The sequence below is a fragment of the Zootoca vivipara genome, chromosome 13, assembly GCF_965207765.1.
Source record: "Zootoca vivipara chromosome 13, rZooViv2.hap1.1, whole genome shotgun sequence".
NCBI lineage: Eukaryota > Metazoa > Chordata > Lepidosauria > Squamata > Lacertidae > Zootoca > Zootoca vivipara.
Window position 1 is genome coordinate 37,851,588 of NC_142596.1, and position 13,702 is coordinate 37,865,289.

The 13,702-nt window shown below is 44.5% G+C and overlaps 2 protein-coding genes across 2 annotated transcripts in view; one reads left to right on the forward strand and one right to left on the reverse strand.

Annotated features, from left to right (window-relative positions):
• Positions 1-13,702, reverse strand: part of NUBP2 (NUBP iron-sulfur cluster assembly factor 2, cytosolic) — a 16,396-nt gene continuing 2,694 nt past the window's right edge. Inside the window, exons 2-7 of the mRNA XM_035130717.3 lie at positions 10,489-10,607; positions 6,181-6,379; positions 4,873-5,027; positions 3,080-3,190; positions 1,582-1,651; positions 1-706 (exon numbers count right to left, since the gene is read on the reverse strand). Of these exons, the coding sequence (XP_034986608.2) occupies positions 561-706; positions 1,582-1,651; positions 3,080-3,190; positions 4,873-5,027; positions 6,181-6,379; positions 10,489-10,607 (800 nt within the window). The 3' untranslated portion in view covers positions 1-560. The remainder of the gene's footprint in view (positions 707-1,581; positions 1,652-3,079; positions 3,191-4,872; positions 5,028-6,180; positions 6,380-10,488; positions 10,608-13,702) is intronic.
• SPSB3 (splA/ryanodine receptor domain and SOCS box containing 3) overlaps positions 11,396-13,702 on the forward strand; it is a 20,470-nt gene continuing 18,163 nt past the window's right edge. The window contains exon 1 of the mRNA XM_088656552.1: positions 11,396-11,807. Within this exon, the coding sequence (XP_088512678.1) occupies positions 11,684-11,807 (124 nt within the window). The 5' untranslated portion in view covers positions 11,396-11,683. The remainder of the gene's footprint in view (positions 11,808-13,702) is intronic.

Below are 13,702 nucleotides of genomic sequence, written 5' to 3' on the forward strand. Positions count from 1 at the left end.
TGCAGCAAATATGATTTATTGGATGTGGGTTGCTCAAGATGACCGACTTGCAATTGAATTCTGCAGAGCAGTCAAGAAACTGCTGGCGGAGGCTTTCACGAGGACTGCTGCATCACCCAGCACATGTTGAACTGAGTTCACAAGGCTTCAGCGCAGGAAGGTGGAAGGCAGGGAGCACCAGAGTGCCAGCGTCCTGCTGGTACTTCTCTGCTTTTTGTGTGTGTGTGTAAACTTCTCATTTGTCCTGCCCGAGGAAGGGAGCAGAAACACCATCTGGTCGAGATCTTGGCCTTGGAAAAACTGAACAAAGGGCTAAAAACAAACAAACCCACCAATAGGTGGATCGTTCCAAGGCAGACACTGCAGTCACTCATACAGAAGGCAAATGCTGTGTTCTGCCCAAATCTAGCCCCCCTGAGTCCGTCGCTTTCCGAAAAGGCTCCCCCTGCCTTGTTGAGCCTTCTCAAAAGCCGCCCCATTTCCTGGCCAGCTTCTCTCGCTTCTCTTGGTGCGACGAGGAAGATGCTGGGTGCCTGTCGATTCCAGCCTGTGCTTCCGTTTCAGGAGCTGCAAGCGGACGCCCCAGCCAAGATCTGCCGGGCGATGTCGGCGAGCGCAGGGAACGCCAGGCTCTTGGGAAATTCCTGGAGGAAGTCTCTGCCTTGTTCCAAGCTCTGGCTGAGCTGGGGGTCCAGAGGCACGCATCCTGTTGCAAGAAGGCAGGAGAGATTTAAGAGGGAAGAGGGAGAGAAGGTGAAAAGAGGAAAGACGGGAAGGCTCTCCTGCCTCCCATCCTACCTGACAACAGCTGTATACTGACCAGCAATGAAGCTCTAAAGTACAGGGATGGGGAGCTTGTGGGCCCTTCAAAGGCTGTGGGGTTACATCTCCCGTGATCCCTGACCAAGCTCCATGCTGGCTTGGGCTGATGGCAGTCCAACAACTGGGTCACAGGTTCCCTGTCCCAGCTGCTCTTGGGGTTGTATCCAGCTAAGAGATCATTTTTTTTCCTCGAGGGTGAAAGTTGAGACTAAAACTGTGAAAGATTCTGCTGCTACAGTGGGAGAGGAAGCCCCTTGGCAGAGGATGTGAGTCATCTGGCGCAGGGCTCAGCAGCCGTTTCTGACACTTTGAATCACTCTGAGTTCGTACTGAATTGAAATTAATTGTTTGATTAATTTGTTTTGGGGTGGGGTGGGTTCTTTTTGCCTTATGGAGCTGTTGAGATGATTATAATCACTGTAATGTTTGCTAATTTTAATGTTACTGCCATCATTGTGACCTGCTTTGAGCTCAATGTGGTTGCAGGAGAAGCGGAATTTGAGTATTCAATCATCAACTCAGTTTTCTCAGAGTGGTTCCTCTAGCTGGCTCCTACAGCTGACTCCATCTATCACAGCTCTGTCCTCCTTTGCTTTGGATCTGTCCTGTGATGCCCCCTGTCAAGGTCCAGACTGACACAGCCTTATGGCCGGGGTCTTTCTTAACCGTATTTGAAGTGTTTTGTGGATATCAAAGTCACAAGAAAACAATCATTACAACTTTTAATGCTCTCCTAGAGGGTACTCCGGATAAACTCACCTAGGAATGGGACCTCGGCATGCTTGGCCAGCTCCTGTCCACCTCCTTTGGAAAAGACATTGGTGCATTCCTAGAACAGAAGAGGAAGCTTAATTCTAGAGGAAAAGTAGGGAGGAAATTCTGGAGGAAAGGTAAATAAATTAATTCATATAAATACGTATTTATATACCACTACATCGTAAAAACAGCAAAGCAGTTTACAATAATATCTATTTAAAATAAAAATGTGAAAATTTAAAACCAGAGACAATCAATTAACTATTATGGAAATATTTTTTTCTTAATTTGCCTGGCAGCATAGGAAAGGCATTTAAACAGAAGGCAAACAGAAACAGAAGGCACCTACTGACTCACAGTGGTTTCCAAACTTTTTTCAAAGAGGGCCAGATTTGATGAAGTGAAGGGCCACAAGGGCTGACCAAAGTTGTTAGCCTTTTCTAGGGTTGAAGTTGTTGAGGGTTGTTTTTTAAAGAATTTTACCCCAGGAAATAAACTGCCACAGGGGTCAGATTAAACTGACCAGCAGGCTGGATTAGGCCAGTCCCTGAGGTACCCTGGACCTAAGTTGCTCAGGGCTTCGTGAATTGAACCTGGCTTGGCAGCCAGTGCTGATGTTTTAGCAATGTTGTCTGTCAGCTGTCCCCATGAGAGTTCTGGCCACTACATTCAGCACCACGCTGCAACTTCTCAACCAAGCCTAAGGGCAGCCCCACATGAGTGCATTGCGGTAATCCAGTCTCAAGGTTACTGATGCATGGACTACAGCTGTCGAGCTATCAGGTATATGTGAATGCCCTCAACTCACTTCTTATTGGGGCAGCCTAACCCAAGACGTTTCCCACCTTCTGGTCAAGAGGAAGGGAAAGAGGAGGGGAGAATGTTTTCTGCTGTGGTGCCAAGCAGTTTGCCCTAATGCTCCCTTCCTCTTAATGCTGTGCTCCCGATGAAGATCCCCACACTCAAAGCTTCTCTTGATACCAGGAACGTCTAAAGCAGACATCCCCAAACTTTGGCCCTCCAGATATTTTGGACTACAAATCCCATCATCTCTGACCACTGGTCCTGTTAGCTAGGGATCATGGGAGTTGTAGGCCAAAACCATCTGGAGGGCCGTAGTTTGGGGATGCCTGGTCTAAAGGATGCTATCTGAGCAACAGAAGCTTCCCACTTGGGCAAAAATGCATCAGCAGGAGGAATTTCCTTTAGGATCACAGTGTCGGGAGTCCTAACTGGTTTTCCACCCTGCACCTGGTATTTACTTTCCAAAAAGAAAAAGACTCATGAAATGTCAGCTCTCTCTCTCACAAATATCATGCCATAAGGCATTAGCAATTATTTCCCCTGGAAAAGCAGAAATGCTTGTAGAAGCTCCACCAGAGGACACAACCCTAAACTTGCACCTGCAACCAGGTTTTTTAAAAAATCACTCCAATGGCCACCAATCTCAGCTCTTAATAAATTTGCGCATGCTGAGCTTAACTCAGCCTCTGGCTCTTACCAAACAGTGCGGGCAGACGAAGCCGCTCATGTTCTCCACGATCCCAAGGACCCGTAAACCTGTCTTCTTGCAGAAGGTCAGCTCTCGCCTCACGTCCCCCACAGAAACAGCCTGAAGAAAGGAGATAAATCTTGAGTAACACGGTGGTAATAGGAAGCAGCAGGAAGCAAAGCTGAGCAATAGACAAACAGGTCTGGCAAAGTGAGCAACCTCCTCAGTGGCCGCAAATGTGTTATTTTCAAAGCAAATCTCAAAACTGTAGAGAATTTTCATACGATACTGGAAGCTGCCTCATACCAAGTCGCTTAAGCTGCATTGGTTCTTTGATCCAAAGCTGTCAGATGCACCAGCGAGCATTTAGCAGCAATTTCCTTGGAAGCTGAAAGTTGAGTTGGATGCATGGTTGGTTTGGACATAGGAACCTGCCTCATGCCCACACAGACCACAGGTCCATCTGGCTCAGTATTGTCCACTCTGACTGGCAGCAACTCTGCAGGGTTTCAGGAAAGTGTCTTTCCTGGTTCTCCCTGCAGATGCCAGGGAATAGACCTGGGACCTTCTGCACGCAGAGCAAATCCTGTACTACTGTGCTACAATGGATGTGGCTGTCAAACCCTATGTTTTAAAAAAACTAAGAGCTGTGTTGTCATGATGGACAGGTAGTTGATAACTAATCTATGCAATAGATGCTGAGAACTGTATTATACAAGCCAACTGTAGCGCAGGGGAGAAACTTTACCCCAAAAACGTGTCTTGTGGTTATAAGAGCACCCCCTGGTGTCCATACACGGCTACAGAAATTGCTTTTGAGAAATAACGCCTAGACTAGAGCACATTGATTCTGCCTCCCCTATATAAAATGATTACAGTAAAGCCAATATTTTCAGGATTCTCAAATAAAATTTGTGTTCATCTGAAAGTCATGGTGATTCAATGTGCCCAGCAGAATGCTGAAGGGCAACGTCGGAGAGAATAGCCCAGAACCTCAAAAAAGCAATAACTCTGATGCTATAATCAGTATCACCCCAAGCGACTTATGTTGGAAACTACCTAGAAGTATGTAACATGAGAAAATAGATAGCTAAGATAGGGAACCAAAGCTGAAATAACATATTTTATGAGAACTAAGAACAATGGTTAAAAAGGGGATAAATTTAGGGGGAATTTAGTGAATTCTAGAGACACAAATATCCAGTTTGCAATGAATGCTATGACAAACCATGGTTTAGTGCAAACAGCCAGTGTGGTTCCCAGTGTGAAGATCATAGGCACAGAGCAACCATTCCTGCCTCATCTCCTGGTCCTGCTGCTGCCCTGCTATATGGGGTCAAGTCATTGTTCAGCTTTTCGCTCCAAGGAACAGGGCAGCAGCAGGAGCGAGCGAGGAATTCGCTCCAGGAACTCACCCGCTGGTTTATTTGCACTAATACATGGTTTGGCTCATATTACATACAGAGTCAGAACCAAGTCCACATTTATACTTTATGATGAATTCACACAAATTATAGTGCAAGTTGGCACTTTCAATCTAGAGCTTTCAAAAAGCTACACATATATTTTATAAAATTTATTTAGATGCCCCTTAAGTTTCGATTATAGACACTTCCAGTTTAAAGATTTGTAGGTGTGTACTTAACTGTGTGTGCACGTGTGTGTAGCTATTATTATTATAGTTGCTTTGTTCCTATTATTTGTCACTTTTGTACAGGTGCATTAATATTTTCTTTTAAATTAAAAATTGCAGGAAAATCCAAGAAATTAAAAGACGAGAAAAAAAGAGAAATCATCTGTACCTGCGGTGTTGTAACAAGAATTGCCCCAAGAGGCTTATAAGGCCGAAGGGATTCTACGGTGGAGATATGCTCATCGGATGTGCCAGGGGGTGTATCCACAATCAAGAAGTCAAGTTCTCCCCAGGCGACATCGGAGACAAACTGTTTGATCAAAGCTATAAAGAAGTATAGAATGGAAAAATATATTGGACTGCATCCAACTAAGTTCTACTGAGAGTAGCCCCACTGAAATGAATGAACCCGAGTTAGTCATGTCCATTCATTTCTATGGTTCTGCTCCAAGTAGGACTAGCATTGGAGGACCCACACAGACACAATTCACACAATAACTCCGAGGTGACAGGAGCAGGCCCCCCACATACCTCTGTCCTGGATGAAGACAGGAAATGGGCGGAGGTAATGGGGGTGTCTGCTAACTTCTTCCGGTGAATCCACCAGCTGTACATGACATTGCTATCTGCAGACCCCGTCCATACAAACCTGCCCAAATCTAAAGATCTTCCAAAGATGCACTTGTTTATGCCCCACCGATATCAGAGGCTCGTTTGCACTGGACAGGAGGAGACTCGAGAGTAGGCCTCTTAATGGCTGTGTTCAAACTCTGGAACTCCCTTGCAACGGAGAACTAACAGGGCAATCCCTTTTAAAAAACTGACCTGCAATTTAATCAAGTTTCCTTTGTTGATACTTGTTTTAAATTGGCAGCTGTGTTGCTGTTGTTGTTTCTAATTGACTGTTTTCCCCTGCTCTTATTTTGTTTGTCGCCGTTTCTTGATTATGGTTGCGAGCTGCCCCTGGGGTGCCATGCAGAAAGGCGAGGACGAAATAGCATGTATTTTCTGAGCACATGGCCCCACGCAGGTATTTTGAAGGGATTCAGAAGGACGATGGTGACACTCCTTTAGGTTCACCCAAGTCACTTGCCGCCCATGTAAACCCTGTGCTAGTCCTCTGTCCTCCCGCAGGAGCTGGGAACTGCCGGCTGGATGCACGGAACAAGAGGCCATGAAGGAAAAACAACACGGCAGAACTGTACCTCCCAGGGCATGTTCAGAGTGCGAAGAGCTAACTTGGAGCACTGTTGCCTGCTGGAGATTCTTACTCATTGTAGCCGGCACACTTGGAAACAGGGGCATGTGCTACCCATTTGCAAATAGGTCACTTGCTTTGCTGCCCAGGGGGGGTGGGGGAGACAATAAACCACCAGGCAACTGAGTTCAAAAGGTGGTTGTCCCCAAGACCGACTGGCTTAGGCCAAATATTACTAACAGGGGCACGCGGGTAAGTAAACATTTGTATCTTCCATACCATTTTTCTTTGGTCCTCTCCATATTACGGCATCGTCTGGCTTTTCCAGAAGGAAGCCAATGGACATGACGGCAATGCTTTTGTCTTGGTCGACAAAGACCGGCACCCAGCCACCGTCGCACTGGTGAACATCTCGGTCCTGCACATTGAGCATGCGTGGGATGCTGGGGCCACAGAGGTCTACGTCCAGGATCCCAACCTGCATTTGGAAGACAAATGGGGAGGCCCAGTTCAGTAAAAAAAAAAAAAAAGCAACTTGCAAGCCCAGCATATAAAACCTTTCTCTGGACATGGCATAGCAGGCCGAGGAAAAGTAGGTGAAAACTGCAGGAAGGGATAAAGTTGAATTCTATCCGTACCATTCTGCAATGGTAAGCAACCAAGTCCTTCAGTATAGCAGCGCTGATGACCAGGAAGGGGGTGATTTGCCTCCACATCAGGGTGCTGGCCTGGGATGAAAACTGCTGTGCCTCCCTCATGACTCTTACCTATACTTTAACCCCCCTACCCTTGCTCCCTGCGAAAATTGGTGTGGTCTTGGAGGACTAAAATGTTTGCTTTTTGGGTAGGGAGGGGAGGCTGGATTAGGTCCCCAGGCTGGTGTGTGTGTGTGTGTGTGTGTGTGTGTGTGTGTGTGTGTGTTACCTACTCTGGCATTCAAGATGTGCAGATCAGCTCAGATCAGTACAGCCATATGTAAAAGGTAAAGGTAAAGGTGCCCCTGACCATCAGGTCCAGTTGTGTCTGACTCGGGTTGCGGCGCTCATCTCGCTCTATAGGCCGAGGGAGCCGGCGTTTGTCCGCAGACAGCTTCCAGGTCATGTGGCCAGCATGCCTACAAAACCAGGAAATGGCGCTTGCTGGAAGCAGCTCATTAGTCAGCTGATCACCAGAAACCCCTCCTACCTCCCATTCCCGTTGAGCCTCCTCCATTTCTGATGGGTCAACAGCCTTCTAGGCATCCAGGACAAAGCGGTCCATGAATGGGCAGCGCACTAAGGGCTGGGGAAGGGGAACATCTGGTTCTAGTGTCATGAGGGAGAAAAATGTTTCCCTATTCACTTTTCTATGTGATGCATGATTTCATACACATCATAGTCATAGAATTGTGGAGTTGGAAGGGACCCTGTGGATCATCTAGCCCAGGCATCCCCAAACTGCGGCCCTCCAGATGTTTTGGCCTACAACTCCCATGATCCCTAGATAACAGGACCAGTGGTCAGGGAAGATGGGAATTATAGTCCAAAACATCTGGAGGGCCAAAGTTTGGGGATGCCTGATCTAGCCCAATCCCCTGCAATGCAGCTGTCCCATATGGGGATCAAACCTGCAACTATTATGTCACATCGCCAAACGTTGCAACCTTTTTCTCAAGGGTTCGGCTCCATCTCTTCTGAGCTCTTTCTCAAATGAGACCATGGGGAGGGGATTTGAACCTGGGATTACCCATGGACTGAACCTCTGATGTTTCACTGGGTTACAGTCCCACATGGAGGCCTTACCTGTCCTCACCATGGACTCTCTCCTTAGCCTCCTATCTCCCCGGATAGTCCTGGGGAAATTCATTTCCAAGCAGGCCATGCCACGGTCAAGCCACATGGGCCTCTGGGGAGGGAGCAAGTCAGACAGGGAGGGGAGGGAAGAAAGAGCACTACCAATCAGCAACGTGATGGAGGCAAAAATTTTCCATCATGGAATTTTATCCCACTGCTAGATTTTTCCACTTCCATATCTAAAAAACACAGTTTCGTAAACATTCATTAGTAACATAATGAATGGATACAAACCTGTAAGGTTTTGTAGGCAGTTTCAGGGATATAATTAACTTTTTCCCCTCCAGGTGACTCTCCCTATGGAGCACCCAGGCACATACAGTAAATTTAAATGCTTACCTCCTTTGGGTGTGTGTGTAAAAATTAATGTTAAACAGTGTTGCTGTCTTACCGTGCTAACAGCACTGCGTAGGTGTTTGGTATCGGAGCTGGTGTTCAAATCATTTTAAGTGTGGATTTCAGCAACAATTTACCCAGTGAAATTGCCCAGTGGTGTTGTTTTAAAAATATATATTTGTATTAAAGATTTCTTAGTTTACAAAAATATGTGCATTGTCTCTTTTTTTCAAGTTGCGTTTTCTACAGATCGGTTTCATTTGTTGTGAGGCAGTAGTGATACATAAAGTGTTAGGTTAGGAAGAAAAGAAAAGAGGGGAAAAGGGGGAGATGGGGGGAATGGTGAGTGGGGTTGGGTGGTAATGCTTCTATTCTTCTACTTAGTGTATATGTGGGGTTTTGTGTCAGCGTCACTTGTGTGGGTTCTCTTACTGTTTGCTTGTTGTATTTCCTTGGTAGTGAGAGAGGTTGGGGGTGGCCTAGGGTGTGACTGCTTGTCTTTGGTTGGCTGTAGTGAGATATGATTTTGTGTGTGAGTGGGGTGTGTGTGTGCGTGGGTTTTGTTTGGATCGGGTTAACCAGATTGATTCATATGCTGTCGGTGGATTCTTGTTGTTGTGCCTAGTGTTTATTTGAGGACCCATGAAAACCAGTGCGCGGTGACCCAAAGTCTGCAATGAATGAGAACACAGCCCTGTCCACTCATTTCCTGTCGCACATGGAAGGACGTGCTCGCTGGGGCCTCTGACTTCAACCAGTTCCCAACGGCCCACCCAGGGAGCTGACAGGAGTACAGCAGACTCCCCCTGAATCTCCCCCCCCCCCATTGCCTAAACACCTGGAAGAATGAAGAGGTGGGCCATTGGGAACTCAATAGAAGGGGAGGGTCAAAGAGCACAGTCTGGCCCATACCCCTCACGTAATGGGGACCCCATGAAGGGGAGAACCTGAAACTCTAAACCAGGCATCCCCAAACTTCGGCCCTCCAGATGTTTTGGACTACAATTCCCATCTTCCCTGACCACTGGTCCTGTTAGCTAGGGATCATGGGAGTTGTAGGCCAAAACACCTGGAGGGCCGAAGTTTGGGGATGCCTGCTCTAAACCCAATCCCACACAGTTAATCCCCTTTGTCCCTCTTCCTCCAACCAAAGTTTCCATTTACCAACTCTAATTCTCTTCTGTCTTCCAACTCCCTGACCCCATACTCCATGGGCTCTCCCACTTCCCTTCAAACATGCAACATAAGGAGTGGATAAAATACTAGTAACACTGAGTCATTTCAATGGTGTAATTAACTCCCTGCACCCCAGAAAATACAGCTAATTTAATTTCTTGGCCTGGGGGGTGGGAACAAGCTCCAATTAACGTTACAGTTTTGAGGGCCTTAGTTTTTTGCTTCTTGAGATGTAAACAATGTACACAGGCATATACTGCCGAGTGGTCATGTTCTTAGATATTTCTAGTTATTCTGGGGGGGAAACCTAAAACCCAAACCTAAAACCAATTTGCGTGTAAAGCTCCAGCTTTGCTAGACTACAACTTTTAGACCACATTAACCGCACTGTTATAGATTCCTCCTGTCCCCAAATATTGTTTCAAATACTTCTGAGTATTGAAAAAAAAACAACAAGAGATGAGTACGTAATATTAAATTAAGGCATACTTGCCTAGATTTGTTTGCCTGATTTGTTTGCCTGATTCCAGCTGCAAAAGCTGAGGCTGGCAGCAACAGCAACAGACATGTTCTATGCTTATGATAATATTTTATTCTCTTTTTGATTACGCTGTTTTAAATGTGCATTCTATATTTGACTTCCTTTAGTAATGTTTTCTTTTGAAATGTTTAAGAAAACTTTGTCGTTGTTCACTTTGCTGCTTTAAATGTGCATCCTTGTACAGCGGGACCTTGACTCACAAATTTAATCCATTCCGAATGCACATTCGTAGGTCGGAAACTTCGTAAGTAGTTTCCCATAGGAATGCATTGGAAACAAAAAAATTCGTAAGTCAAGGAAATCGCATCTAAAAACTCGTAAGTCGAGGAAACCGCATCTAGCCGCGAACGGGTTTTCCGTTCAGATGTCGGGAAAATCGGAAGCGTGCGGCCACTTTTTCCGCTCATAACTTGAAAACGTCGGATGTCGAATAGCTCGTAAGTCAAAGTCCCACTGTAGTTGACCTCCTTTGTAAAGTTTTATTTTGAAATCTTTAAGATAATATTTTAGTTTCCTCTTAACTATGTTGCTTTGAATGCATACTTGACTTTCTTCATTGATGTTTGATTCTGGATTGTTTTATTTGATGTTTTAATGTAGGTTGTAAACCACTTTAAGGCCCCCCCCAAAAAACTATAAAGCGAATAGAAACGAAATGAATAACAATCCAGTGCTCTAACCACTATGCCACATGGTACATACCTTTTTCCCAGTGTGATGCAGAGCCAAAGCCAGCTCTGTTGAGATGGTGCTCTTCCCTACGCCCCCCTTCCCCGATAGCACCACGACAATGTGCTGGACCCCAGCCAGGTTACCTCCATCTGTAAGGGACAAGAGTACCAGGGTGAGAAAACGGTTATCATTCCGTCTGATTTCCAATGTTCTGGTTGCAAGTGAGGTTGCTTAATGGCACCTGTCAGGCACAAAAGGAAGGTATTTGGCAGGTGAGGGATGAGGGTGCGGAGGAACCCAAGTTTGCAAAAGTACAACACACACACACACACAGTATATGGGAAAACTCTAAAGTGGGAGAAATACCGGTATGCAATACAGCCGATTGAGGACAGAGTGAGCTCTGTGGTCATGTATTTACTATCTGTTAAATTTGTTACAGGTAGTTGCTTAGCCTTTCCCAAGGCAGCCCAAAGCGACTTACAGCCAAGCAAACAACCCACATCTTGATACATTAAAACCAACATGGTTTCTCTATAAAATGCTTAGAAATGAACGCTGCAGGTTGCTTTAAAAATAAAATGTGGATATTTAAAAACAACAAAAGTAGGTTAAAAAAAGAACAAGACAATAAACAATCTTAAACATATTCTGCTGATTTCCATGGACATTACTTCAAAGTAAGATTTCAATGTATGAAACTGCATACATTGCCACAAAAACCACCTTTTTATTTTCTCCCTTGATTACCGTAAGTGTTTAATGTACAGCTTCCCACACTATTTGAAGCCAAAATCTGTTATGAATTGCAAATTCATCAAAGCACCCAACACATTTCCCCCCCATTTGTATTAGCAATTCTCTCAATTCAGACCTCCACTTGCACTAGCTAGTTGTGGCATTTTGGCTTATGACAGTTGGCAGCCAAATTCCATAGCGATTAGAATTCCAGGACACCTCAGTCACTGGCTCCTGTAGTAACAAAGCCATCCAGGATGTCTCCCATTGTAAAATGTAAACACAGCCATTAAGTGATCATAGACTCGGGAGGCAAAAAGGTGAATAAGGATGGACAACTTGAGTCACCCAGGAATTTCCTGCACCCTCTCACACAGCTAGGCTGAAGGAACATCTTAATAAGGCTTAAGTTCCCCAACCGTATCAGAAGCAGAAGACACTTATCTCCTCAGCAGAGAATTTCGGACATTTAAAAGGATATTCAAAGATGGATACTGAGGAAGAGAATTCTTGGCAGCCTGTGGGGGATCAAAATCAATCGAAGCAACAAGATTCCTTGGAGATGGAGCCAACCATGACCTTGGCAGATGTCATTAGGAAGTCCACGAAAGGTAACACTGGGGTGATCTTTCCCCCTTTCCTACTGCTAAAATGGCTATTAATATTAAAATATCAATATTTATTGAGAAAGGCATGAGGTCATGTTGAATATTAGAAGCTTGCTTGTCAGTTGTCATCCACAGAGAGAGTGTTCTGGATGGCATTTAGCTTTCTTATTGGTGAAAAGACAAGAAAGAGGGAACGTGGCTGTGGTAGTAATTGAGTAGCAAAGATCAGTTTGCCCAAGCTACAAAATTAAGATTGCATCCCTCTATCTAATTTTTATCCCATTTTTCCTTTAAGGAGCGATGGTGGGAAACATGATCCCTATATCTTTAAACAAACACACACACACAAATATTACACAACTTATATTGTTATTTGTATATAATACAGTGTTCGTTATAAATCTATCATCATGGTTTAAAATGAGCACACACAGTATTTTTATTTCTTTAAATGATGTTTTAACAGTGTACAGTGCCTTGATATCTTATGATATGATGGTATAGAAATACTTTTTAAAATAAAATAAATAGGGTTGTAGCCAATGCTAGCCCTACTCAGAGTAGACCACTGAAATGAATGGCCATGACCATTCATTCACTTTTGTTGGGTCTACTTTGAGTAGGACTTAGTTGGATACAACCCACAATCTAAGGCTTATTCTTATGGTTACTTATATTAGTAATATAAGGATGTCAATAAATATTTGGACAATGCACCAGTAAATAAATAATGTGCAGGTAATTAAAGGGACAAGATAATTATGAGTGGGTAATTAAAAGGACAATATACCGGTAATTATAGGTCCATTCTTGAACTACTCACGTACTAATGTCACATTCCTTTCTTTTGTCAAATAATGTATTGATTAACTCTATAAATTTGAAATTCTTAATCCCTCAGTTACAAAACTCCAGCTATTAATCACCTCTCTGGCCTGTGCTTCCACCTCAAACATAGCTGTCTTGTCACATCTATTATCTATAATAGACTTCTCCCCTCACAACAGCTTTGTGAAGTAGGTTAGGCTGAAAGACATTGACTGGTCAAGATTTATCGAGTAACGTTTATAGCTGAACATGAATCTCCCAAGTTAGAGACTTAACACTCCAATCAATTAGGAGAATATATCTGTAAAATTGAGTCGTTCCACACAAAAATAAGTCATTTTTACACTTTAATTCTCTTAACTTTATATAATGATGATAAGAGTGATATATAATATATACAGAATTTCAATAATCCTTCAGTCTTGGAACTTAGGCAAGTATTATCCCCTTATTGCGGATGCAAAGACAATGAGAGAGTTCATGGCAGATAAGGATGGAAACAGGAACTTCCTCATTCATCCCTGAGGCTCTTAGACTGCAAGTCTTACGTACACTTTCGTGGAAGCGAGCATCAATGAACACCATAAAACATCTGAATAAATATGCATAGAATTGTACTGTTGGTCACTGTTACACTTAACCATATGATTTAAAAAATACGGTATTATCAAATGGCTAGTGTGTTAATACCCCCCCCCTTTTCGAAAGGAATAATAAAGAAGTGAAAACAGTTGCTACCTGTTTTATAAAAGGTAAAGGGGCCCCTGACCATCAGGTCCAGTCGTGTCCGACTGTGGGGTTCTGGCGCCCATCTCGCTCCATAGGCCGAGGGAGCCGGCGTTTGTCCGCAGACAGCTTCCGGGTCATGTGGCCAGCATGACAAAGCTGCTTCTGGTGAACCACAACAGCGCACGGAAATGCCATTTACCTTCCTGCCGGAGCGGTCCCTATTTATCTACTTGCACTTTGATGTGCTTTCGAACCGCTAGGTGGGCAGGAGCTGGGACCGAACAACGGGAGCACACCCCGTTGCAGGGATAATTTTATATAGTAAATGTAAAAAGTCTACT